At 33.0% G+C, this 25,344-nt stretch overlaps 3 protein-coding genes across 4 annotated transcripts; 2 read left to right on the plus strand and 1 right to left on the minus strand.

Annotated features, from left to right (window-relative positions):
* The first annotated feature begins 22 nt into the window (after positions 1-22).
* Positions 23-25,105, plus strand: LOC132753859 (glutamine amidotransferase-like class 1 domain-containing protein 1). Of its 2 annotated transcripts, XM_060744398.1 has the most exons (8): positions 23-125; positions 8,347-8,423; positions 9,306-9,519; positions 9,787-9,881; positions 12,264-12,357; positions 13,028-13,142; positions 17,624-17,651; positions 23,453-25,105. In XM_060744398.1, exons 1-7 carry the CDS (start codon positions 74-76, stop codon positions 17,640-17,642), a joined length of 666 nt encoding a protein of 221 aa, XP_060600381.1. In that variant the 5' UTR covers positions 23-73; the 3' UTR covers positions 17,643-17,651; positions 23,453-25,105. The 2 variants fall into 2 exon arrangements, with proteins under 2 accessions (XP_060600381.1, XP_060600380.1); XM_060744397.1 differs by lacking the exon at positions 17,624-17,651.
* Positions 455-1,805, plus strand: LOC132753860 (THAP domain-containing protein 1 A-like). The gene is made up of 2 exons (XM_060744399.1): positions 455-798; positions 1,235-1,805. The coding sequence occupies exons 1-2, from the start codon at positions 606-608 to the stop codon at positions 1,663-1,665; spliced, it is 624 nt and encodes a 207-aa protein (XP_060600382.1). The 5' UTR covers positions 455-605; the 3' UTR covers positions 1,666-1,805.
* Positions 2,471-6,199, minus strand: LOC132753858 (uncharacterized). Its single transcript, XM_060744396.1, has 3 exons — positions 5,855-6,199; positions 4,721-4,952; positions 2,471-4,266 (listed from the first exon to the last, which is right to left on the minus strand). Exons 1-3 carry the CDS (start codon positions 6,186-6,188, stop codon positions 2,919-2,921), a joined length of 1,914 nt encoding a protein of 637 aa, XP_060600379.1. The 5' UTR covers positions 6,189-6,199; the 3' UTR covers positions 2,471-2,918.
* Positions 25,106-25,344: the final 239 nt, after the last annotated feature.

The raw sequence follows: 25,344 nt of genomic DNA on the forward strand, positions 1-25,344 counted from the left end.
ATATTAATGCAGTACGTATATATGTCAGCTTGGACGACAACGATATTAAGATTGAAATTAGACCGTATCCAATATGTCAGCGCCCAGGCAATCTTGTTTATTTATTTTGAGTTCTTCAAATGAAGGTATTTTCTATACGAAAGAATTAAAACATTTTAGTATTAATATTGTATTATTATATTTGATTAAATTAACTTAAATCTGAGATAACCTTTCTGGCTCATGCTACGTGTTACATGCGTCTAAGAAACAATTTGACACGCCCACTTTAAACAGTTAAACTTTTAACTGTTTAACAGTTTTAAGCACCCGGTGACCAAAGGCACTAGACACAATTAATTTACCTATATATGCTTATACTATATAATATGAAATTAGGCAATGCCTATGAACGGGGAAGTCGTTAAAAATTCCTTTCATTCTTTCCGTTTTAAAGGTGTCATTCGGTATTCTCGACTTTACACATCCGGGCATTTGCAGGTCGATAAGAGTTACGCGCCCCTTGACTACTGGGGTAAACAAATCGATTTCCGCCATATTGATTAGTACAGATACACGAAATTAAATAGTTTTCTTCCGTAATATTCGATAAATATCGACAAAAAATGCCAAATTCTTGTTGTGCTGTTGGATGCAGCAATCATGGAATGATGAAAAGAAAAATTTCTTTCTTTACATTCCCAAGCGATCAGGAAAGGCGAAGTAAATGGATATCAGCTGTGAAGAGAATAAATGCCGACGGATCAAAATGGCTACCGGGAAAATACACTGTATTGTGTAGTGACCACTTCATTGAAGGTATTTTTTTGGTTGTTTGTTTAATTTTGTATGCAACATGCATAATTTTTAAGGACGTCAGCGTTAAGAAATCAAATAATGGTTCCTTGAAATTGATAACTAAAGACCAGTGGCTTTGTGTCAAACGTGTTAAATTTCATCCAGTTGATGTAAACTTTTCCACATTTTTTAATAATGCGAATCAGTATATGTATATATAATAAATCATATATGAATTAAGTAAATCATTACTTGTCATGAAATGAAAATAACTAATGACAACTATTATATACACTAGTTCATACCCAAGGGAGTGACACTTGACAGATAAATGAGATATGTCAGATTATCATTATGTGATGTCAGCTTTAGTCTTTTCCGGGCTACCTTACAAAGACTTCTGAGTCATTCTGTTAACCGTTTTGGTTAATTTTTCAAATATTTATATTCATTCCAGGCAAACCAAATCGAGACCCAGCACACCCGGACCATATTCCATCACTATTCCAGCATGTTGAAAGAACACCTAAAGAAAATCAGTCAAAGCTGCAACGGTTCGCAAGTGCTGTGAAAAGAAAGATAGCCTTTAATACACCAACACCAGCAAAGCGTCAGCGAAAAGTGCTACCACCATTATGTGAAAGTGAAAACTCACAAGAAGAAGAGGTGTATATGGCCACCCCCCTTCATGCAGATGTGAATAGTCAATATTTTGCTGAATATGAAAAAGCTCAGTATAATATTGAAATAAACAATCTCCGTGCAGAAAAAGAGAAACTCAAAGAACAAAATAAAGAACTTACAGACTCATTACAGAGTGAAAATTTAAGTTTCAAACATGTTGAAAACAATGATGAAAAGTGTAAGTTTTATACAGGATTGTGCTAGGAAACATTTATTACAACATTTCAGTTTCTGTCTACATTTGTAAAACCAGCCCCAAAGAATAGGATGATAAATCTTGAAGATCAGTTCTTCATAACTTTGGTTAAGTTGAGGCATGATATGGCCTTTGAGTTGATAGCTGACTTCAAAAGGGTATCAGTAGCTACAATTAGTAACATTTTCTGGTTATGGATCTCACTCCTCAGTGCAAAATTAGACTTTTTAATAAAATGGCCAGACCGTGAAACAATATTTGTGACTTTACCAGCACCTTTTAAAGCAAAGTTTCCTAGACTGACTTCCATTATTGATTGTTTCGAGATATTTATTGAGAGACCAAGAAACCTACAGGCACGTGCCAAATGTTACTCAAATTATAAAAAACACAGTACTGTGAAAGTTTTGATTTCATGTACCCCAAATGGTGTTGTTTCATTCCTATCTTGTGCTTAGGGGGGTAGAGTTTCTGATGTTGAAATAGTACGGCGCTCCGGTTTCATAAGTACTAAATACCACCTACCAAATGATCAGATTTTAGCCGATAGGGGTTTCACTCTGCAAGATGACTTTGCTTCAGCTTGTAGCGCAGAGTTGATTATACCGGCATTTACTAAGGGGAAAAAGCAGTTGTCTGCTCAAGATGTAGAGACATCAAGAAAAATAAGTAATCTGAGAATACATGTGGAAAGAGTAATTGGTTTGATAAAACATAGATTCAAAATTTTGCAAGGAACTCTTCCAATAACTTTAATAAAATCACCAAACGATGAGGCTGATGAGGAAGACCTTGCAAGAATTGACAAATTACTACGTTCTTGTGCTGTATTAGTTAACATGGGTGAAGGAATAGTTTATAATGAAAATGAATGAAGCTGACCATGTTAGGCTGGTGTTAGTAAAAGTACTGTAACACATACACATGATGAAATGACTTATATTGTATGTTTTATTACATATTTGATTTTTTATCATGAATAAAATTCTATAATGTAGTACATTTTTTTCTTCAAATTTTAAGTCCAATACATCAACACAAAATTTGTTAACATTGACTGATATATTCTCAGAAGATTTCAATCATATTTAAGATAAGTGTGTAGGCAAAAGTGATCAGTAAGACACATTTTTTTATTTTTTAACACCAGAGCTTTTCATTCATGTTTTAAATATGACATTGTTTACATTATCCATAACAAACATCATTTTCACAATTTGTTAGCTGTAGAATAAGTGTGTCATTTTAAGCATCTTTTTTCTCACTTATCAATACTTTTGTTTAATTTTTTGCAATTTGAACAAAACCAAGTACCCTTTGGCTCTCTTTTAAGTTTCATACACTTAAGGTGAAACCACTGCACAGTGCAATTAGGGTTGTCACATCCTACATATTTACTGTCATCTTCTGGCTGCTGACAGATACAGTAGAGTTTATCATTTTCTTGGACATGTACAGCTGGCTTTCCGTGTGCCAGCTTCCTTGTGAGTAATTCTGGCAAAATATATGATTTGTACATTTGGGTACACTTTTCCAGCATATCTTGAATGAATTCATTGTTTCGCATTACATATGTTACTAACAAAAATTTTGGTGCCCACACAACAAAGTCACACACACTAATATTATAAACATACATTTGTAACTGAACTTGACTGTAATATTTATGTGACTTTTTCAGCATATTATCTTTAATGTAACAGTCGGGCTTTGACAGAAATGTTTTAACATCCATTTCTTTTGCGGAAAAGGGGCATTTTACTTCAACTAATTTTAATATATGACAGTCACAAGAAACAAGGCTGTCAGCACTGGCGCCAATGTAGGGATTTTCTTTTGAGAGCTGAAGTCCCTCTTTATGAAGCTTCATATTTTTATGGGGTGGATTTGAATGTTCCATGATTTGTTTGTACGCCTTAAGAGCCTTGTCTTCATTGTCATTTCCCCACTTAATAGCTTCAGTTTGAAGTTGAGATTTTCTTGGGTTGCATATTTGATTGATAGCTGACTTTGAAGGGTTGTTGGGATCTGTTCTAATGACTGCGTGAACTGTTGAGGAAGTTATTCTGCCAGTTCGTTGCTCATGCCATACCATATTAGAACTCTGGCCTGCTGTACATTTATTCACATATTTTATTTCCTCATCAGTTAGTTTCAGATTACTGAATTTTGTTTCACATTGTTGTTTCAGATCTTCAGAGCTTAATGCAACATTTCCTTCTTTATAGAAGGAAGTGAGGGGGGCTGGTAATTTGGGATCACGTTGGGGTCTCTTTTTCCAATGGAAATCATCTGAATAGCCATTAAAACAGCTGAGGACAACAGGCTTATTGTTCATTTTCTTCAAAGCGGATAGAAAGTGTTGTTTCTCTTCTTCTGTAGCCTTTTCGAACACTGTTTTTCTTTTTTTGGAGCGGGATTTAGCCTTGTTTATTTTTTTCTCACTGAAGAAGTTTATTTTTGATATTGGGTCAGGGTTGATTTTTTTAACAAAGTCTTGGTTCCATTTACAAAGTACATCTGTACAAGCTTGTTTGGTGTAGCCTAGTCTAACTGCAGCCTCTACCTTAAACATGACGGCAGCTATGTGAGAGCATGATTCACCTAATCTGAAAAGAAATTTTTTTTTTTAATAGTATTACTCATTGTGAAATTATGCCATATTTTTCAATAGATATGTTTTTATTCAACTTCATGTACATATATTATTATCTTGTTGATGAATAACTTTTGAAAGATAATAAAATATAAAAATTGTAGCTAATTTGTTCATGTCATTTATCACCATCAAGGGTGTGATTATCTTCACTGGTATAAATATTAATATACTAGACATTATAAACATTTATTTATCAAGTGCGAATACACTTAACGTATAATATGAAATACTCTGAATATATTTTTTGCCATCACACCTATTTTAAATGGTTAATGATTTATACCTCTATAAAGCAAATTTCTAGAGATTGCATTCTATATTCTCACATATTAACTATAAAGAAGTTGGTGGTTTATTTCAAATGTTGTTTAAAAAAAAGTGATTAAACAAGTGCTCATTCATACCCAGCCATACAGTTACAATGAGCAGCAGATATTTGCCCACAGTTGGTAACAGCAATCCAAGGACAATAGTGGTCATCATTTAATTTTTGAGAAGGTTTGACAGAGGCTTTCATAAGGGTATATTGACTGTCACTTGGCTTGTACATGAATACAGTTTCAACCCAGCCAGATCTGAAGTAATTATGTGCTTCTAAGCTCTTGTAGTTTTTCATACTTTCCCTAGTGTACACACCTGTGAAAAAAGTGACACTTGTAAGTCTACATTCAAATATATATAATCTATTTTCTATATATAGTCTTTTTTTCTGAATAAAGTATATAAGTAAGTATATATAATCTATAATTCTATATATTCTGCTCTTTCATGTTTTGTGAAAAAAAGAATAGAAAGACACAGGTCACCACAAATAAAGTAGTGGTCAATTGAATTGATTAACATCCAAGTGTCAGTTATACAGGAATGTGAGATATCTGTGTTATATTAGCTGTACTTCATTAAAACAGTACACAGCAAGGGTGCCTTATTCATTTTAGGACCAAATTCACGGTAGGGTGCCTAATTATTTATTTATCAAAATAAAAAATCAATACTATTTGGCATCTGTTAAAACAACACTGCACTGCAATTAACAAGAGTTGATCATGGTTGCTAGGGAGATTATCAGTTGTCACTTGTAGACAGTTGAATTATTCAGTATGTCAACAGATTCTAATACATTATATAATATATATATACATTTTATAAAAAGTGTAAAAAGTATGTAAACGTTTTAAAAAGCAACATTCTCTCAAAAATGTCTTTAATCATTAGATCCTTTCAAATACAGCACTGTACTGTATCAAATAGAAATTAGATCTACGATTTTTTTTATTTATTTTTTTTTTAAGTGGCAACGCGCATTTCACAACAGTTCAAGTTCATTTCTTGTTGACATATTAATTACCTTTTCATTAGATATAAGCCTAGTTTAAATCATCAAAAATAACCAAAATAAAAAAACAAAAACAAAAAATTCACGTTCATTTCAGACATTACCGGATATATAGCTGGATACTGATAATCATTGGCAACATTGCTTATTGTATTTTTTATTTTTTTTAATAGCAAGAAATAAGTAAAGTATATACATATACCTGGTGTTTCAATCAAATAGTTATGAATATCACCATATTCAACCGACGGCCACTTCGAAGGATCATTTTTCCAAACACCTGCTGGAAGCTTATATGGACATTCATCTAATCCAATTAAATTCAATTTAGAAACATATCTGGCTTTTGCTGCCGGATCAAGTTCATCAAAATAATTAAAAGACATAATTAATATGTTATTAACAATTTTCACGACAACCTGATTGAATATAATCGATTGAAATGAACATGTCAAAAGTCCAATTAACGATGCGCTAATGCGTAACCAAGCGATAGCTTCCCCGTCTCTAGGCAGCCATTTTACCTGTGACGTCATGCTAAAGCCGAGAATTACATGCACCGCTTCCGTTTTTACTCGGAACACTCGACGATTATCATTTATCCGAAAAGTTGAGATTTGTTCCGTTATCGGAATACCCCGCCTATTATCATTGAGTTACATTGTAAATGGCGACGCCCGACTAGAACTGACACTGAAAATTTCATTGATAGGTATAGAATTCTATATATTTTTTAATTGTTTTTTTATTTGATTTTCTTTTAAATATACACGTGTAGTCTATAGCCGGGCAAGCCAAAGCCCGGGCCCGCTTTGCGGGCCCGGTCTTTGACTTCCCCGTATAAAGAATAATATTAGGTACATTATGAAGCACTGTAGGATGTTTATCTTTATCATAAAACCGCCTGTCTGTTTTTGTATTTTCTGATCGCTGATCAGATAATACATAGCTAACATCCACGGTCTAACACAAAATTTCCTAACAGTCCTAACAACGCAAATTAGTTCTCACTCAAAACTGCTTAAAAACCAGCAATTTAAAAGAAAGAACAATTTTTTATTACAAGTGTCAAACAAATTACTACACCTTGAAACTTTTAAAGTAGCGTTGGCTTATAGAGTTGTCAATAAATGCACACTCACAAATTACGCGGATGAATATGATTTTAATCAATGAAAATGCTATTTTAGCGATGTCAATTACCGAATACTACACAAATAAATCTGACTGCCGAGTAGTTTAATATATAGTTTCTACATGTTGGACTGTTTGGGCGAGAAGATTTTTGCTGAATTATTTACTTCAATTTTAAACAACAGGTTTACCCTGAACAAAATACCTCGAAATTACCCTAACCCGATATCAATGGAAATTCTAAATTTAGAATGACTTGATTTTATTCAGCTGTTGATTATAAAACTTCTCCGTGGTGCAGGGGTAACGCGCTCGTTTGGTGTGTTCGAATCCCAGTCGAGTCAACATTTTTTTAATTCTTTTTTTTAGTGTCTTTGTTAAGGAAATAGCCACGATATGCAAGGATAAAGTGTGGCTATCATAAAAAATGAACATAAATTATTTTTTGATGCAACTCTAGTTATGCAAAATTCCGTATGTATCAAACTCTGGTGCCCTGCAAGATGACTTATAGTACATAAAAATAAACTTAATATACAGGAAAACACATACAGATATACAGTACGATTTAGATTCCAGGGATCAGAAAATACCACAGAGCTTGCAGCCCTTTGATTTAAATAATGGCGATAATCATAAAAAGTGAATTGTTAGGAATTTTTGTGTCACTGCTAAAATTTTGAAACATTTTTTCTTCCATCTGGTGAAGTCACAGTATAAAAATTGGAACGCTGAAAAAGTAACATAATTCTTAGTGATTATATCCATGATTTGCATTCAGATTCTTTGTCTTGTCATCAGGAAAATATTTTGCGGTACTGCAATTAAAATTTTATTCCATGCACTTTTTTAACAGTTGACAATTCAAATGGTAATATAATAGGCCTATAATGATTAGCCCCCACTGATGATTTGCCCCATAACAACTCAGTTGAATCATGGGGGAATCATCATTACATACATATATTTTACAACTATTGTCATAAATCCATTTGAAGAGAGCTTATTGTTTTTTTATTGGAACTAGCTAGAGATGTACAGTTTTAATTAAAACATTACAGTGATTACTACAGGTTCTGTTTACATGTATAATACATAATTATTCATCTTAATATAGCATCCAAACATACAAATCAAATAGTATATTTTTAGTCTTAGCTAAAGATCTCAAATAATTTAAGATGGAGTTATAGGGATGGAAGTTGTTATGACATGATGACTGATTTTTAGTAAAGTAGAATAAAATAACTGTTCAACTTTGTCCACTCTATGTCCATAACAGATAACTAGTACATGACATCAGGGTCTTGAAAGACCCTGATGACACATAAAATTAGTGCCTGACTTTAATTGTATACATACTATATAAAAGTAGAGCCTGACTATAATTTTATTACAGTTGTTTTGATAATACATGCATGACATGAATATTTCCTTCTTCATGTATTGGTTAAAACACTCGGATGCAATATTAGAACATGTACCATAAAAATGCCTGTCTTATAATGTTATTTGACAGTTTACTTAAATTATGCTTTTCTTATTTTTTTTTTTACACAGGAGTCACTGCACAGTCATTCCTGCAAGCGTACAATATCATCTCATCAAATTTTAGTGTCCAGTTGGCATCACCAGGTGTAAGTAAAATATACTTTCTCATTCTGACAGATATCATCTTTTATTTTATGCTCATCAGTGAGATACCAAGTACTGGGTTTTATATTTGTTATAAAATCAATATCACCCAAGGTATTTTAACTTGGTATATTAGCACTTTCTATCTAAGCAAAATCCCATATCTTATTAAAATATATGCATAAATTCCTCTGTCTTTCTGTTAGTAACAGGGTAAAAGATAGCATTTTGTTAATTTTATAGTAATTTATTATTACATGTTTGCTTGATACATTCAAGGTTTTTCCTGGATAATAATAGAGCTGTCATTGATAGAAACAATATTGATGTATTGTTGATATTTTTCTGTTGATCAATAATTGATACACTTTGCAAAAACTATGTCTAACACTATACTGGTGTTATAAAGTGGAAATATTTCATATTCATGGCAGTGATGACAAAAACAATGGTCATGAAAATAATCATGCAATAGGTATTTATAAACAAGACACTGATCAACAGATCATGTATTTTACTGAAGTCATTTAAACAGGTATGAGAGAGTATGACAGACAAGTATTTATAGGTTAATTATCAATATTTCGGTGTATTGTTGATATTTGTAATCCGATATTGATAATTATTCGTTGATAGGCTTTGCACTGAATCGATGACAGCTCTAGATAGTAAATATTTATTCATTTTCTAAATTAACAGTACAAATGTATATTATTTAAGCTTTATATTTGAAAGAGGTTTTTTTATCTATCTGGAGGAATGCCTCTTTAAATTCAAAAGAGTTTGTTTGTTTGATTGGGTTTTACACTGTGAATTTACGTGAATTATTTCAGGCAAAAAGACTTTGTTACTGTACTACATTATAATTATATATATTTTGAAAGGGAAAGCATATAGAATACATAAACCAGGAAGAAAATAGCAGGAGATGGTTTAACGAGTTCCGAGCCAAGTCAAACTCAAACCCTATAGCCCTAGAGACAGTGGACGCTGCTAGGTATACAGCATTAGTGATACCAGACAGCCCAGGAGCAACCAGGGATCTTCATACTGACACAGATCTTAAACAAATTCTCCAACATTTTGTAAAAGAAAAAAGTGAGTACTTATATATTCTTCCAATGTTTAGTCCTACATATGTTATAGTACATGTAAATTAAAGAGCTTTCAAAAGAAAGCCAATATAAGAAAAATATCTTTATTTCATATTATTATGATTTCAAAATGAAAAACAAATTAATCAACATTTTCTTGAAATTCTGCTTTATATACAATAAAGTATGACAGCTACTAAATTTGAAAAAGAAACATTTTGTCCAAACAAAAAAAAACTTTAATATGTCATAATTATTACTTATTTTTCAGAGCCAATATGTGCAATAGGAATGGGTGTGGCAGGTTTATTCCCTGCCTTAGGTAAAGATGGTCACTGGTGTTTTGAGGATTACAGTATGACCTGTGTAAGTTAACATATGAAAGTACAGTCAAACCTTGCCAAACAAGGTGTTCCATCTGTCAAACACTTCTATATGTAAAGCTTATATAATGATAGCCATCTTTGTAGCTTTCTTTTTCTGATATCTTTTGTAGAAGTGAAGGACATTTTAATGAGTTACATAAATATGAGAACAATTCTGTAAACCATTTCAGTCTAAAATATGATATCTAGTGTAGTGCTGAGCCAGCCTACACATCCATGTATTTTAATTTGACTGTAGATCTACTTTTGCCTACTATTTTATGGAATTTTAATACTGAAATACCTTTAAACTACTAGTTGATGGTTCTTAATTCAGGACCAGGCAAGTTCATTACAAAAATGCAGGGTTGTAAGGGTTGACATGCAAAAAGTGTTAAATATATAAAGTCATGATGTATTATCATAATGTAAGAAGCAACAAAGATAGACATTTTTTATCTCACCTGTCACAAAGTGACATGGTGAGCTTTTGTGATCGCTTTTCGTCCGGCGTCCGTCCGGCGTCCGTCCGTAAACTTTTACTTTAAATGACATCTCCTCATAAACCGCTGAGCCAATTTCATCCAAACTTCACAGGAATGTTCCTTTGGTGGTCACCTTTAAAAATTGTTCAAAGAATTTAATTCCATGCAAAACTCTGGTGCAACCGATAGAAAAAACTTAAAATATCTTCTTTTAAAAAACCCAAAGAGGTAGAGTTTAGATATTTGGCATGAAACATCTTCTAGTGAGTGTCTATCAAGTTTGTTCAAAGAAAAGCCCTGGGGTCAATATTGGTCAAACATTCATTTAAGCTCAACTTTTCAAAAATTAATTTGGCAAAAGTTGGCTTTGGTATTGACATATAACTTGATAAAAAATATGCATTTAATTCTAAAAATGTTACAGTTATCTCAGAAGACACTGTCATTTATCCATATGTTTTTTAAAATCCTTATTATAGGTCACATACCTGAAAGCGTTAACTCTAATATGAAAATTTATGGAAGGTTACCCTTTTGCAACCATAAACTACTGCTTATTCAGGTTTTGCATACCAGTTCTATTTCCACTGCTACTGAAGGTATTTATTTAAATAGAGAAAAAACACAAAGACATTTAACTAGAGAAATACAAAGGTGACATGCTGTTTATCATTAAGATTTTGATTTGGATTTCAAAACAACAACAAAAACATTGGAATGAGCAAGTGGTTAGAGGCCATGTTTGATATATTAAATTTCACATATATGGAAGAGCATGTTTATATGAAATAACTTCAATCAATACAGTCATATTGATTTTTAGCTCACCTGTCACTTTGTGACAGGGTGAGCTTTTGTGATCGCTTTTCGTCCGGCGTCCGTCCGTCCGGCGTCCGTAAACTTTTACTTTAAATGACATCTCCTCATAAACCACTAAGCCAATTTCATCCAAACTTCACAGGAATGTTCCTTTGGTGATCACCTTTGAAAATTGTTCAAAGAATTTAATTCCATGGAGAACTCTGGTTGCCATGGCAACCAAAAGAAATAACTTTAAATATCTTCTTCTAAAAAACCCAAAGAGCTAGAGCTTAGATATTTGTCATGAAACATCTTCTAGTGAGTGTCTACCAAGTTTGTTCAAATAAAAGCCCTGGGGTCAAAATTGGCCCCACCCAAGGGGTTCATTGATTTTCCCTATATGTATATAGTAAAAACTTAAAAAATCTTCTTTTAAAGAACCCAAAGAGCTAGAGCTAAGATATTTAGCATGAAACATGTTCTAATGGGTGTCTACAAAGTTTTTTCAAATAAAAGCCCTGGGGTCAAAATTGGCCCCGCCCCAGGGGGTCATTGATTTTTCCTATATGCATATATTAAGAACTTAAAAATGTTCTTTTAAAGAACCCAAAGAGCTAGAGCTAAGATATTTAGCATGAAACATGTTCTAATGGATGTCTACCAAGTTTGTTCAAATAAGAGCCCTGGGGTCAAAATTGGCCCCGCCCCGGGGGACATTGATTTTCCTGATATGTGTATAGCAAAAACTAAAAATTCTTCCTCGAAAAAACCGAATAGCTAGAGTGTAGATATTAAGCATGAAACATCTTCTAGTAAGTGCCTACAAAGATTGTTCAAATAAAAGCCCTGGGGTCAAAACTGGCCCTGCCCCAGGGATGTCATTGTTTTTAAATATATGTGTAAAGAAAAAACTTAAAAAACTTCTTTTAAAAAATCCAACAAGCTAGACCTTTGATGTCTAGCATGAAACATCTTCTAATGGGTGTCTACCAAGTTTGTTCAAATAAAAGCCATGGGGTTTAAACTGGCCCCGCTCCGGGGGGCCTATATACAGGTGAGCAACTTCAGGGCCATCATGGCCCTCTTGTTTATTGTAGACGTCAGTGTTTGAACTTGCAAGGAATGCAGATTTTCCAAGCTTACCTGTGATTCCAGAAGAATTTATCAGAGATAATTGTGCCAAATATAGCTGTAAGTGGGAGGATATATAATATCCTTTATTGAATCACTTTTGTGTTTATTGTAAGGTTTATTTTATGGTAAGGATAACTGACATCACATCACTTGCCCTTATAGCAGTGGATTTGAATCCTGACAGGAACTTTTGATTCTTTTATGTATAGAATATATCCAGGTACTGGAGACTGATGGTTCTAGTTTGGTGCCAGCCTAGTGACTGAAATAATGCATGCAAGGGGCAGCCCAGGTCTTCCTTTACAATAAAGCTGGGAATGTCACAGTGTCAATGTGACTTATTAAAACCATACAAAACATTTATCAAAATATTGCATGTATGTAAAAATATACCCGAGTCTGAGACTAGCATGTTTGAAGATATTTCAATTTAGTTTTGAGCTGCCATTGGTTCAAGTGTGGAAAAGAGGTTATCTTATTTTGATCTTTATTTTACAAACAGTAATTATTATAACATAATCATTGGGGAAAAATGACATAAGTGGAGATAATTTTGTAAATATGCCGGGCTCATGGCTTTCCAGCTGAAACAGTTTTTTACCATGATAAATCATACCATGAAAAGTTATCACATTACATATAAATCATATTGAATTTTATCAAATTAAATGCCTCTAGTATCTGCATTTATCTACCATTCACTTATTATACATGTATACTATTGTAGGTAGTGGGGAGGTGGACTCAGTCCATGTTATAATAGACAGACATTTAATCACTGGACAGAACCAACAGTCAACAATAACAGCAGTTCAAAATCTTATTCTTATGTGTAGCCAGAAGTAAGTAAATCTCTAAGTAATGATTTAATTCTATGATACATTCTCCTCTGTATAAAAGACCGTGTTTTTTATACCAGATTATACCATTTGCCTTATACCAGATGATTACTGTAGACCCTATACTAGACAATTGTCATCAACCTTATATCTTACAGTTATCAAAGGCCATATACCAGATCATAATCCCTACACCAGATAATAAACAAAGGCCCTAGACCAAACCATTTTGGAGATAATTATCATAGGCCCTATAACTGATAACTATCATTTACCATATAACAGAAATTATCATAGGCCATGTACCAGATAATTATCATAGAACTTACACTAGACAATTATTATATGTCCTTTACGAGATAAATAGCTTAAGCTGATACCAGATAATTATCATTGTCATATACCAGATAATTATCATAGGCTCTATTCCTTATAATTATCATAGTCCCTATACCAGTCAATTATCATAGGCCCTATACCAGATAATTATTATAGGCCCTATACCAGCCAATTATTATAGGCCCTATACCAGATAATTATCATAGGCCCTATTAGAAATTATTATCACATGCCCCATATCAGACGTTTAGCATAGTTCATATACCAGAAAAATATACTATGCCCTATGCCAGTCAATTATACTAAGCCTTTCACCAGTATATTTCCCTAGATCCTATACCAGATAATTATGTAATAGAAAGAGCACCGAAACACGAGGCTATCTGATTTGTACGAGGGGGTGTAGCCCCCGAGTATTAATCAGATTGCGGAGTGTTTTGGTGTTCTTTCTCTTTTGTATCATAGTCAAACATAAAAACACGTTCCCAGTTGCCAGAATATGAAACCCCGGGAAAAAAGTAACCAATGAACGAGCATTTGAATATGATATTTCTGCCGCTTTCCCTTTCTCTGCCGTCACAATAAGTAAACCCCAGCAAAAATGAGCCAATCAACGGGCATTATCTGGAGTGCTGGTAACTAATACCTGCACTCCAGTTACCGCACTGTGCATATATATGTATACGATTTAACTCTGACACTTTTTCAACAGAAAGGTCCCCAAGCTATGATACAACTTAGGCTTATACCAGATAATTACCATAGATCCTATACCAGATGATTGTCTTAGGCTTATACCAGATAATTACCACAGACTCTATACCAGATGATTATTGTAGGTGATCTACTTCTATCTCCACTCTTCATTGGATATTGCTTCTTACAGTCTATTTTGGAATCATTCATAATTATATACAGCCTCAGCTAACCTGTTTTGAAATTCTGCAATAATAATATTATGCAATATTTCTTAAGCCAGTGCTTGTGAGGCATAAAGAGAAGCTTGCATATTTCACTTATGCCCATGTACAGACTAAATCAAAATGAGCATGCAATGTGTTCACTTTGCCATGTTTAAGCAAGTTTAGTAGTTAGCTTTACATTGTTTTTAATTGATGCACTTACTTTGCTTTTATCTTAACTTGTTAGTTGTTAGCTCATAGAAAAGTCTAGCAATTAGCACATAGATATGAACCAAAATGTTTCCTTATTTGAGGTATTTTCACATGTGTGTACAAAACAAAAAAATGGAGGGTTTTTTGTGTGTGTTTTTTTTTGCCACCCTCTGAGTATAATGAAGTATGTTAGGACTGATTAAAAATATGAGCCGCGTCACGACAAAACCAACATTATGGGTTTGCGACCAGCATGGATCTAGACCAGCCTGCGCCTCCGTGCAGCCTGATCAGGATCCATGCTGTTCGCTTACAAACCATATTACAAGTAGAAAAACTGATAGTGAACAGCATGGATCCTGCGCAGAGGCGCAGGCTGGTCTGGATCCATGCTGATCGCAAACCCATTATGTTGGTTTTGTCGTGACGCGGCTCATACATGTATGTCTTATCTTGATGACCAATTGACAGCCAATAGATTGATAAGCACAGTGTTTATTAATCATAATAATGAAATTTATGACTTTTGTTATTAAATATGAATGTAGTGATAAAAGTATATTAGGAAATTTTTTTTTTCAAAACAACCAGTTTTTCATTGAGTGAGAAAACTTTATGTATATGTTATAACATAACCAAAACTATTGCATTATTCACTCCAAAGTTTCCTTATGTCTAAAAGAAAATGCACTGATGTGTTTCAAAATTATAAATTTGGCAAATTGAATGGCACACTAACTAATATGCATGTAGTTTAACAATGACTTTTTCTTGTCATAATAATTATTTTTGAATTTTAGAAGTAAGTTTTATATATATTCTAAATGCAGTTATTCATAATGAATATTTTTAGCTCATCTGTCACAAAGTGACAGGGTGAGCTTTTGTGATCGCTTTTCGTCCGGCGTCCGTCCGTCCGTCGTCCGTCCGTAAACTTTTACTTTAAATGACATCTCCTCATAAACCGCTGAGCCAATTTCATCCAAACTTCACAGGAATGTTCCTTTGGTGGTCACCTTTAAAAATTGTTCAAAGAATTTAATTCCATGCTGAACTCTGGTTGCCATGGCAACCAATAGAAAAAACTTAAAATATCTTCTTTTAAAAAACCCAAAGAGATAGAGCTTAGATATTCGACATGAAACATCTTCTAGTGAGTGTCTATCAAGTTTGTTCAAATAAAAGCCCTGGGGTCAAAATTGGCCCCGCCCCGTGGGTCATTGATTTTTCCTATATGCATATAGTAAAAACTTTAAAAAATCTTCTTTTAAAGAACCCAAAGAGCTAGAGCTAAGATATTTAGCATGAAACATCTTCTCATGGGTGTCTACCAAGTTTGTTCAAAGAAAAGCCCTAGGGTCAAAATTGGCCCCGCCCCGGGGGGCATTGATTTTCCCTATATGCATATAGTTAAAACTTATAAAATCTTCTTTTAAAGAACCCAAAGAGCTAGAGCTAAGATATTTAGTAGTGATGTTCCGATTGTCGCAAGTCGCCCATCATCACTTACTGTTATGTAAAACGACAATAATCGATTCATAAAAGTTTGTTCCGCGACGTCGTCAAAATGTTTAAATTATCAAAGGGAATTAATTCTGAGGGTAATTTTCCTTAAGGAACACCTCGCCGATCGCAAAAAAATCACCTCAGAGACAATTTGGAGTTGAACAGGAATCAATAGGGTTGATGTTAACAATAAGTTATATAATGTGATGTGAATGGTATTATTTGACATCCGTTGAAAAATAAAATCTATGTCAATAAAATTATGACTATATAAGGTTAAAACTGTGTGTTGAAAAGTGCTAAATGAAGTTCATGTTACTAAATATAATCAAGTGCCTTGGTAAGAAATATTACTTCCCTATTTCCTTTTAACGCGACTTTATTTGAAAGTTATCGATTATGTCCCATCCGACTGAACCGATGATCGATTGGGACAAATTTTATCCGATTTCCATTACTAATATTTAGCATGAAACATCTTCTAATGAGTGTCTATCAAGTTTGTTCAAATAAAAGCCCTGGGGTCAAAATTGGCCCCGCCCCAGGGGGTCATTGATTTTCCCTATATGCATATAGTAAAAACTTATAAAATCTTCTTTTAAAGAACCCAAAGAGCTAGAGCTAAGATATTTAGCATGAAACATGTTCTAATAGGTGTCTACCAAATTTGTTCAAATAAAAGCCCTGGGGGTCAAAATTTGCCCTACCCCAGGGTCATTGATTTTCCTTATATGTGTAAAGCAAAAACTTTAAATTAAAAATTCTTTGAAAAAAAACCAAATAGCTAGAGTTTAGATACTAAGCATGAAACATTTTCTAGTGAGTGTCTACAAAGTTTTTTCAAATAAAAGCCCTTGGGTCAAAATTTGCCCTGCCCCGGGGGTCATTGATTTTATTTATGTGTATAGCAAAAACTTATAAATTCTTCTTTGAAAAAACCCAAATAGCTAGAGTTAAGATATTTAGCATGAAACATCTTCCAGTTAGTGTCTTCAAAGTTTGTTCAAATAAAGCCCTAGGGTCAAAATTGGCCCTGCCCCGGGGGACATTGATTTTCCTTATATGTGTATAGCAAAAACTTAAAAATCTTCTTTAAAAAAAACTGAATAGCTAGAGTTTAGATATCAAGCATGAAACATCTTCTAGTGAGTGTCTCCAAAGTTTGTTCAAATAAAAGCCCGGGGGTCAAAACTGGCCCCTCCCTAGGGGTGTCATTGCTTTTAACTATATGTGTATAGTTAAAACTTAAAAAATCTTTCTCTAAAAAACTCATCAAGCTAGACCTTAGACGTTTAGCGTGAAATATCTTCTAATGGGTGCCTACCAAGTTTGTTCAAATAAAAGCCCTGGGGTTTAAACTGGCCCCGCTCTGGGGGCCTATATACAGGTGAGCGACTTCAGGGCCATCATGGCCCTCTTGTTATATATTAACCAGCATTATCATTGCATATTTTGAGCAATACCACTACATGCAAGTCTGTCTTTCATAAGAAATGAATTTACCTCAAATTCTCTTTGTTTCAGCTCAGTTAATTCATCTTAAATTCTACAGGTAAATCTGCAGTAAAAGAAGTATATCTTGTTTAAGGGTTATTGTTTTGTTATCTAAGTATAAGAACTGGACAAAACAGTTGATATTGATTTAGTATTTTGGCCTATCATATGATACTGTTTTGTATTTGCTTATTTTAAGCTCGACTATTTGATAAGAATAAGTAGAGCTATGTCAGTCACCTTAGAGTCGGCGTAACCACTTATGTTAAAATTTTTGTAACACCTCAAATATTTTCAAAGTCCATTGGCATATGGCTTTGAAACTTTGCATACTTATTCACCATCATAACCCCAACCTGTAGACAGGAGGAGATAGATCTTATCAAGCATTTTGACAGAATTATGCCCCTTCTTCAACTTAGAATTTATGTTAAAGTTTTTGTAACACCTCAAATATTTTCAAAGTCCATTGGCATATGGCTTTGAAACTTTGCACACTTGTCCACCATCATGACCCCAATATGTAGACAGGACGAGGTAACTCTATCAAGCTTTTTGACAGAATTATCCCCCTTTTTACTTAGAATTTATGTTTAATTTTGTGTACCACCTCAGATATTTTCATATTTCATTGAAATCTTACTTTGAAACAAGTTGAAATTGTATGCACTTCTTTGTGAGCATTAAAGGACTTTCTTCGAGGCATATAACATGGATTTGAAAAAAAGATTGGCCATTTTGTGAACTTTGAAAATTTTACATTATCAAGGCTCTTTTACTATCAAGCACTAAGAATAGTCCAGTCTGCTGTCCTACAGACAGATCTTGTTTAAAAATGTTTGAAAGGGAAATGTTTATGGCTAAATGCTGTAATAATGTTATAAAGATTTTAATGTAAAAGTGGTTTAATTTTCTCTTTTTAACTTATGATCATAAATAATATTAATATCCCTGTTATTTGAAATGTTTTTAAACAAAACAGCAAAACTGTTTTGTCCAGTCTTCATACTCACAACACTAATTTTAAAGGGCACAGTATATATTTTTGCATGTTTGTTTCATTTACAAGTCATTTCAAATATTTCATATTGAAAGCTTACAATGTTGTAATGCTTTATGAGTAAAGATGATATGGTATAAGATGATATTGTATACTTAATTTTCAAATGGTTTTAAGCTTATTGTACTGGTGTTAAATTAAGAAACTTAGGAGATCCCATTGCATTATTTGTCATTGTTTCAACACTCTATAGGTCAAGGCCAGTATTTTAGCTATATCTTAATTGTATTTTGTGAGATTGTTTCTTTCATTGAAATTTAAAACGAGCGTTTGGATCAAAACTAGGTCACTAGGTCAATTAATGAAAAATGTTTTAAAGAACAAAAATTCCTTTCTGGTCTCAGGGATAATTAATCAGAATATTAAATGTGTTGTGTTTATATCTGATAATATGTTTATATTGGGTCGATAAGAATGTGTAGGTTCACAACTAAAGAAATTAAGCAAATTTTTTTAGTACATATGCAGCACAATATTAAGTCAAAAAATTTTTTGAAGGCAAGTGTAGATCTATTCAGTGTATTCTACATAGAAATGTCACTTTTTCACTTGCAATTTGTTTTTTCCTCAAAGGTGTTCCTTTAATATAAACAACTTTGTTGGCCAGAAATTTTAAATAAAATTAGATTTTTTAAAGAAAGTATACTTTTTTTTACCATTTGTTTCATTTTTTGTTCCGCACAACTTTTTTATTACATGCTATCAAAAAAAACTTTGAAATTGGAATGAAATCATATTCTAATCCCATTTCTGGCTAGAGTTTTTATTCCCCCACAGAGTGGGAGCATATAGCGTTGCACTTGTCCGTCCGAGTGTCCGTCAGTCCGTACGTCTGTCAGTCCGTCCGTCCGTCTGTCCGTACGTCCCGAAATCTTGTGAACGCAACTCCTCTTAAACCGGATGGCAGATTTTGCTTAAACTTACAGGGATGAACAACCTTAATGTGTAGATGGTAGTAAAGGAAGGAATTTATGCTGCGACCAAATTTAACAGAATTATGGCCCTTTGTTGATTTTTAGCTCGACTTTTCTATGAAAAGGGGAGCTATCCTACTCGCGTCGGCGTCGGCGTCGGCGTTAGCGTCGGCGTTGGCGTCACACCTTGGTTAAGTTTTTCGTACCACCCCACTTTATTTCAGAAGTATTACAAGTATGGCTTTGAAACTTACCATACTTGTTCACCATCATAACCTCCATCTACAGACAAGAGTACATAACTCTGTCAAGGTTTTTGACAGAATTATGGCCCTTTTTTGACTTAGAAAGTGTATTGAGCTTGGTTAAGTTTTTTGTACCACCTCACTTTATTTCAAAACCATTGGAGGTATTGCTTTGAAACTGACCATACTTGTTTACCATCACGACCTTCATCAACAGACAAGAGGACATAACTCTGTCAAGGTTTTTGACAGAATTATGCCCCTTTTTGACTTAGAAAATACATTGAATATGGGTAAAATCCACTTATTGCCTTAACCCTTTGAGATATTGCTTTGAAACTTTTAATGCTATTTCACATCATTACCCCCATCTGTACGCAAGAGAAGGTAACTCTGTCAGGGATTTGTTTTAAAAATTAAGGCCTTTTATCGACTTAGAATCTTGGTTAACTTTTTTGTACCAGTCAACTTTTTGACTGAACTGGTTGAGATATTAAATTGAAAGTTGGAATACTTGTTTACCATCATGGTCCCAAAACATGGGCAGGAGAAGGTAATTCTGTTAAGGATTTTATTTGAATTATGGCCCTTTTTGACTTAGAAACTCAGTTAAAATTTTCATTCTTGTCCACTTGTTGACTTAACCATTTGAGATATTACTTTGGAAGTTGGAGTTCTTATGTGCCATCATGAGACCTATCTGTAAGCAAGAGAAGATAAACTCTGTGAAAATGTTTCTTGATTTGTACTTAGAAATTCCTAGTTAAAGTCTTGTGTGCCCTTAACTGTCAAAGTTTTGTTTTATAGGCAAGCACTAAAAAAGTCGAGCGCGCTGTCCTTCTGACAGCTCTTGTTTCACTATATACTATGTAGAAATTTTGTGAACGCAACTCCTCTTAAACCGGATGGCAGATTTTGCTTAAACTTCCAGGGATGATAAACCTTAATGTGTAGATGGTAGTAAAGGGAGGAATTTTTGCTGCGACCAAATTTAACAGAATTATGGCCCTTTGTTGATTTTTTCACTATATACTATGTAGAAATTTTGTGAACGCAACTCCTCTTAAACCGGATGGCAGATTTTGCTTAAACTTCCAGGGATGAACAACCTTAATGTGTAGATGGTAGTAAAGGGAGGAATTATTGCTGCGACCAAATTTAACAGAATTATGGACCTTTGTTTATTTTTTCATTATATACTTTGTAGAAATTTTGTGAACGCAACTCCTCTTAAACCGGATGGCAGATTTTGCTTAAACTTCCAGGGATGAACAACCTTCATGTGTAGATGGTAGTAAAGGAAGGAATTTTTGCTGCGACCAAATTTAACAGAATTATGGCCCTTTGTTGATTTTTTCACTATATACTATGCAGAAATTTTGTGAACGCAACTCCTCTTAAACCGGATGGCAGATTTTGCTTAAACTTCCAGGGATGAACAACCTTCATGTGTAGATGGTAGTAAAGGAAGGAATTTTTGCTGCGATCAATTTAACAGAATTATGGCCCTTTGTTGATTTTTAGTTTTCAACTTGTGGCACATGTAGTCCAAAAAAATATTTGACCTAAAGTATTAAGATTGACAGAACAGTGGCGTGTGGGGGCATCCGTGTCCTATGGACACATTTCTAGTTATCATTATCATGCCTTTTCTTCAAAAGTAATATTCTCAAAGAACTTGCTTTTACTCCACTATCCATTCCGTTGCTTTGTGGACGGCTTTTGTTAAAATATACATCTTTGCTAATATATTGATAAAACCTTACTTTCAACATGTGAAGACATAATTAAGGTCGTCATCACATATTTGTTATATCTGATGAAAGTATGAAGGTGTTTTATTTTGTAAAGCTTTGTTTTTATGCTTTCAGTATATGTCACAACTATTTTGTGTCAAGCTTGGATATGACAGCAAGCACTTGAAGGGAAAAATGATTATATTTTCTTTAAAATACAACTGAATTATATGACTTTTAGTTTTGAATTTCTCTATATGGTATTATATTATAATTAATGTAAATTTTGTAAAGTTATGCACATTCATGTGAATTTGATTAATACTAAAACACAACCCTAGTTGTATAACTCCATCATACTGACATGAAATCGATATGATTTGAATTTCTATATGTCTTTGACCATCATGATAATATTATTTTTATTTATCAAATTAGAGATAACGTTGACTATTTATTTATGGATTTTATACTTGAACAAAACAACAGTCTGGACCAAATTTTCATACTGAAAAATACAAATTTGAACTAGATCTTTTAAAGACAATCATTGAACAAATTCATCTTTGTTTTTGCATTTGGTTATTAGAGATCAATTGGTGACGTTTGTTTTAGAAATTAAAGCTGTATGCTGAGCGTATTTATCGACTTCAGAGATAGTTCTAGATTAAATTAAGATATAGTAAAGTCATTCTCAACTATAATCTTTTAGCTTTTGAAATGTAATTTATATTTATGCTAGTACTAAACTCTAATGTAACATCAGAATAACTATACTAACAGAGGCAATTATATTATGCTTAACAGGAGAGGGTAGGTATTGTGGAAAGCTGGTTAGCGAATCTGAGCCCTGTGCATAAAACACAGGCGCCTAATGTTAATTGTTTTGAGACTCTTCCTTATGTCTAAGTCAGTCATTTAAAAGTGACTCAGTGTCCAAATTATTGTCAAACATTAATGAGATTCTTTCAAAAGCTACAAACAACTATTTGAAAATTTGATTTGAAAGATTTTAGTAAATACTTTGTATTCACTTAAGTTTGTTGGCATGAAATTCCGTGATTTTGTCAAGAAAGACACTCTCATGGGTTCTTAAATTAGTTGATTGGTCTGTGAAAAAAAGTAAATTGAAAACATAATTGTAATGTTATATACATAATAACAGCAGACTAAATGTAATGTCGTTGCATATAAAATGAGTGAAACCTCAAAGATTAGTGCCTATTAGTTATCATGATCCTCATCTCTTTTTTTGATGAGTGAAATGAGTTTACATACAAATTTTTGTAACATTATTGTTCTTTTATAATGTTTGCAAATATTTTTTGTTTGCCTGCTTGAGTTAAAAATAGAAATACCTTTAATTTTGAACTACACGAGGTCTATACAAGACGTTTGATGACCTCCCACATTGTGGTTGAGAGGTTGCCTTAAAGGGTCGAGGCATCAGAATGGCATCTTTTAGCTTCAATAGGTGATGTGGATCTGACCTCTGGTGTTGCTTTAAGTTTTTAACACCCTAGGTCAGCGTAAATCACTATTCCCTTTTCGGCGCCATATGACCTTAATTGTGTTGGTGCGCTGTAAAACCAAATCAAACAAAACCAAAATATTTTATGACCTAAAACTAAAACTTGATTAGCGTGAAACAAAAGTAATCAGAAGTAAATAGATCCAATACGGTTGAAGAAATTTATTTTGTAAAAAAAATTACATAATTAAATACCATGGTGAATGATACGGGTCTTGCATATGATACAGTAAGAATTTGTTGAAGCATTTAGTCGTGGTACATTTGTACCTCTAATCCACGTTATTATCTTGATTATCTTTTATTCTCAAAGACTTAGAATGCCTCCCCCTCCACCTCTTTTTGTAACTCATGCTTTATTTTATTATTTCAGAAATACTGGAAGGCTGTCGCCACGTGTATAATGAACAGTTATGTATTGTGACAAATAGATGACACGTGTGTGTTATGGACAAACTGTATTACATGCCACGAAATGATCCATTTCGTTATTCAAAGGAAACAAAGTTTTTGTTTTTGATGTCGTTTCTGTTGTTATGTAATAGGATAGTGTTTATGAATGGAAACAATTAACTTAAGGTTATTGTGATAGTGTAAATTGGTTGTATCATAGAAAAACTAGAAATGAACACCTCAATATTTTGATTTTATTCTTTATTACAACAACGCAAAAATGTGTGAGTTTTAAATTTTCCGGTCATACAATTACTAATACTGATTTTAAATGTTAGCGTAGAATCATGATGACTGTATTAAGCCACTGGTAAAGATCCTCGAAGACCATCTTGTACGTAAGAACAGTACCACTAGACCCAATTCTGTTGGCTGGGTCACGTTTAGCAAGAATTAAACCTTTTTTGTATTAAGAAATTTACAACAAACAAACGTTAAATAAAGTTGTAATATTGTTTGTAAAAGGTAAAAGTACATGATTTATCATTTCATATTTTAGACGTTATTGTGAAACCCAATAATTGGATTTGCATATAATAAATGACCAGGCGAGTAAGAGGCATATAATTTAAATTTGTTTCATTATCACTTTTGAACTTTAAATATAACAGTTAAATACGTTACTTTATGTTTTTATATGGTAAATATTTGTTATTAACAAATGAAATATTATTTAAGAAAATTTTGCAAAAAATGAGAACTAAGATGAACAAGGCAGGCAACCGACATTCACAGAATGTAGACCCCAGCACAACCAAGCCAAACTGGCAGGGCAGTTATATTTTGCGGACTAGTTTTCTTTAGAATTCGCAATTTAAATGTCGGCATCACTCGCACAAAAATTGATAGAAAATATTCAGTAAAGTAGCATCCGCTAATTTTCTGGATAAATAGTAAGTAATAATCAAAGAATTTGTTTTGCAAAATTTTTTTTTCCAAAACATTGTGTTACTTTAGAATACATTTTTAGAAGTGTAACTTAAAAATGTTTTTCTTGGATAAGTTCGCTTTAATAACAGTCTATATAATTTGCTTCTTTAGAACGGTTTTGTAATGCGTAAATCATGTAAATTGTGGCATTGGATTGATCCACTTTCAGGAGACAAAGTAAAATACAAAGGATATTGTGATATTTTCTCTTAATCTATGTTCATTTCTCCTGACAATGACTTATTGAATTAGTTAATTATTCATAATAAATTAAATTCTTTTGGACCGAACGGCGCTAATTTGTTTCACTGGCTTTTTGTTAATGAAGTCTTATGTTAGGTAATTTATTATTCTGCTTGAACATCAAATTGTAAAAATTAATGCAAACTAAAGGTGAATACCGGTTACTGCATTACTTATCGGGTAGTTAAAAGTAATTGAAACAACACTCTTCCAGCGTTTTCTTCAACCTTCATCACAAGACAATTTTAAAGTCCATATAAATTATGAAGAACTGTTGGAAAAGGTTTATTCACGGTGGCAAGTGGTATTCTAAGAAGCGTTGTGAGCGTAACATGTTCTGAACACGAATTATGTATAAATTCGATCATTCACATTTTCTGGACAGTAAACTGTAAATTTATCCCTATTATTTTTTTTATTTGAAATTGTGTTGAAACATAGATTATAAAAATTGGAACACTTCGTTTAAATTTAACTGTTAATAACTTTTTTTAATGATTAAAGATAACTTGTGCAATATTTGAATAAAGTAAACATAATAATATAAATTGTCTATTTGGTTTTGATTTTGTTTTGTCATCTCCATTATTGTATTTATTTAATAGGTCTGCATTTAACTTTGTTCAAGATTTTCGTATA

This window comes from Ruditapes philippinarum, unplaced genomic scaffold (assembly GCF_026571515.1).
Source record: "Ruditapes philippinarum isolate M1 unplaced genomic scaffold, ASM2657151v2 ctg3770_1_1_1_1, whole genome shotgun sequence".
In the NCBI taxonomy this organism is placed as follows: Eukaryota; Metazoa; Mollusca; class Bivalvia; order Venerida; family Veneridae; genus Ruditapes; species Ruditapes philippinarum.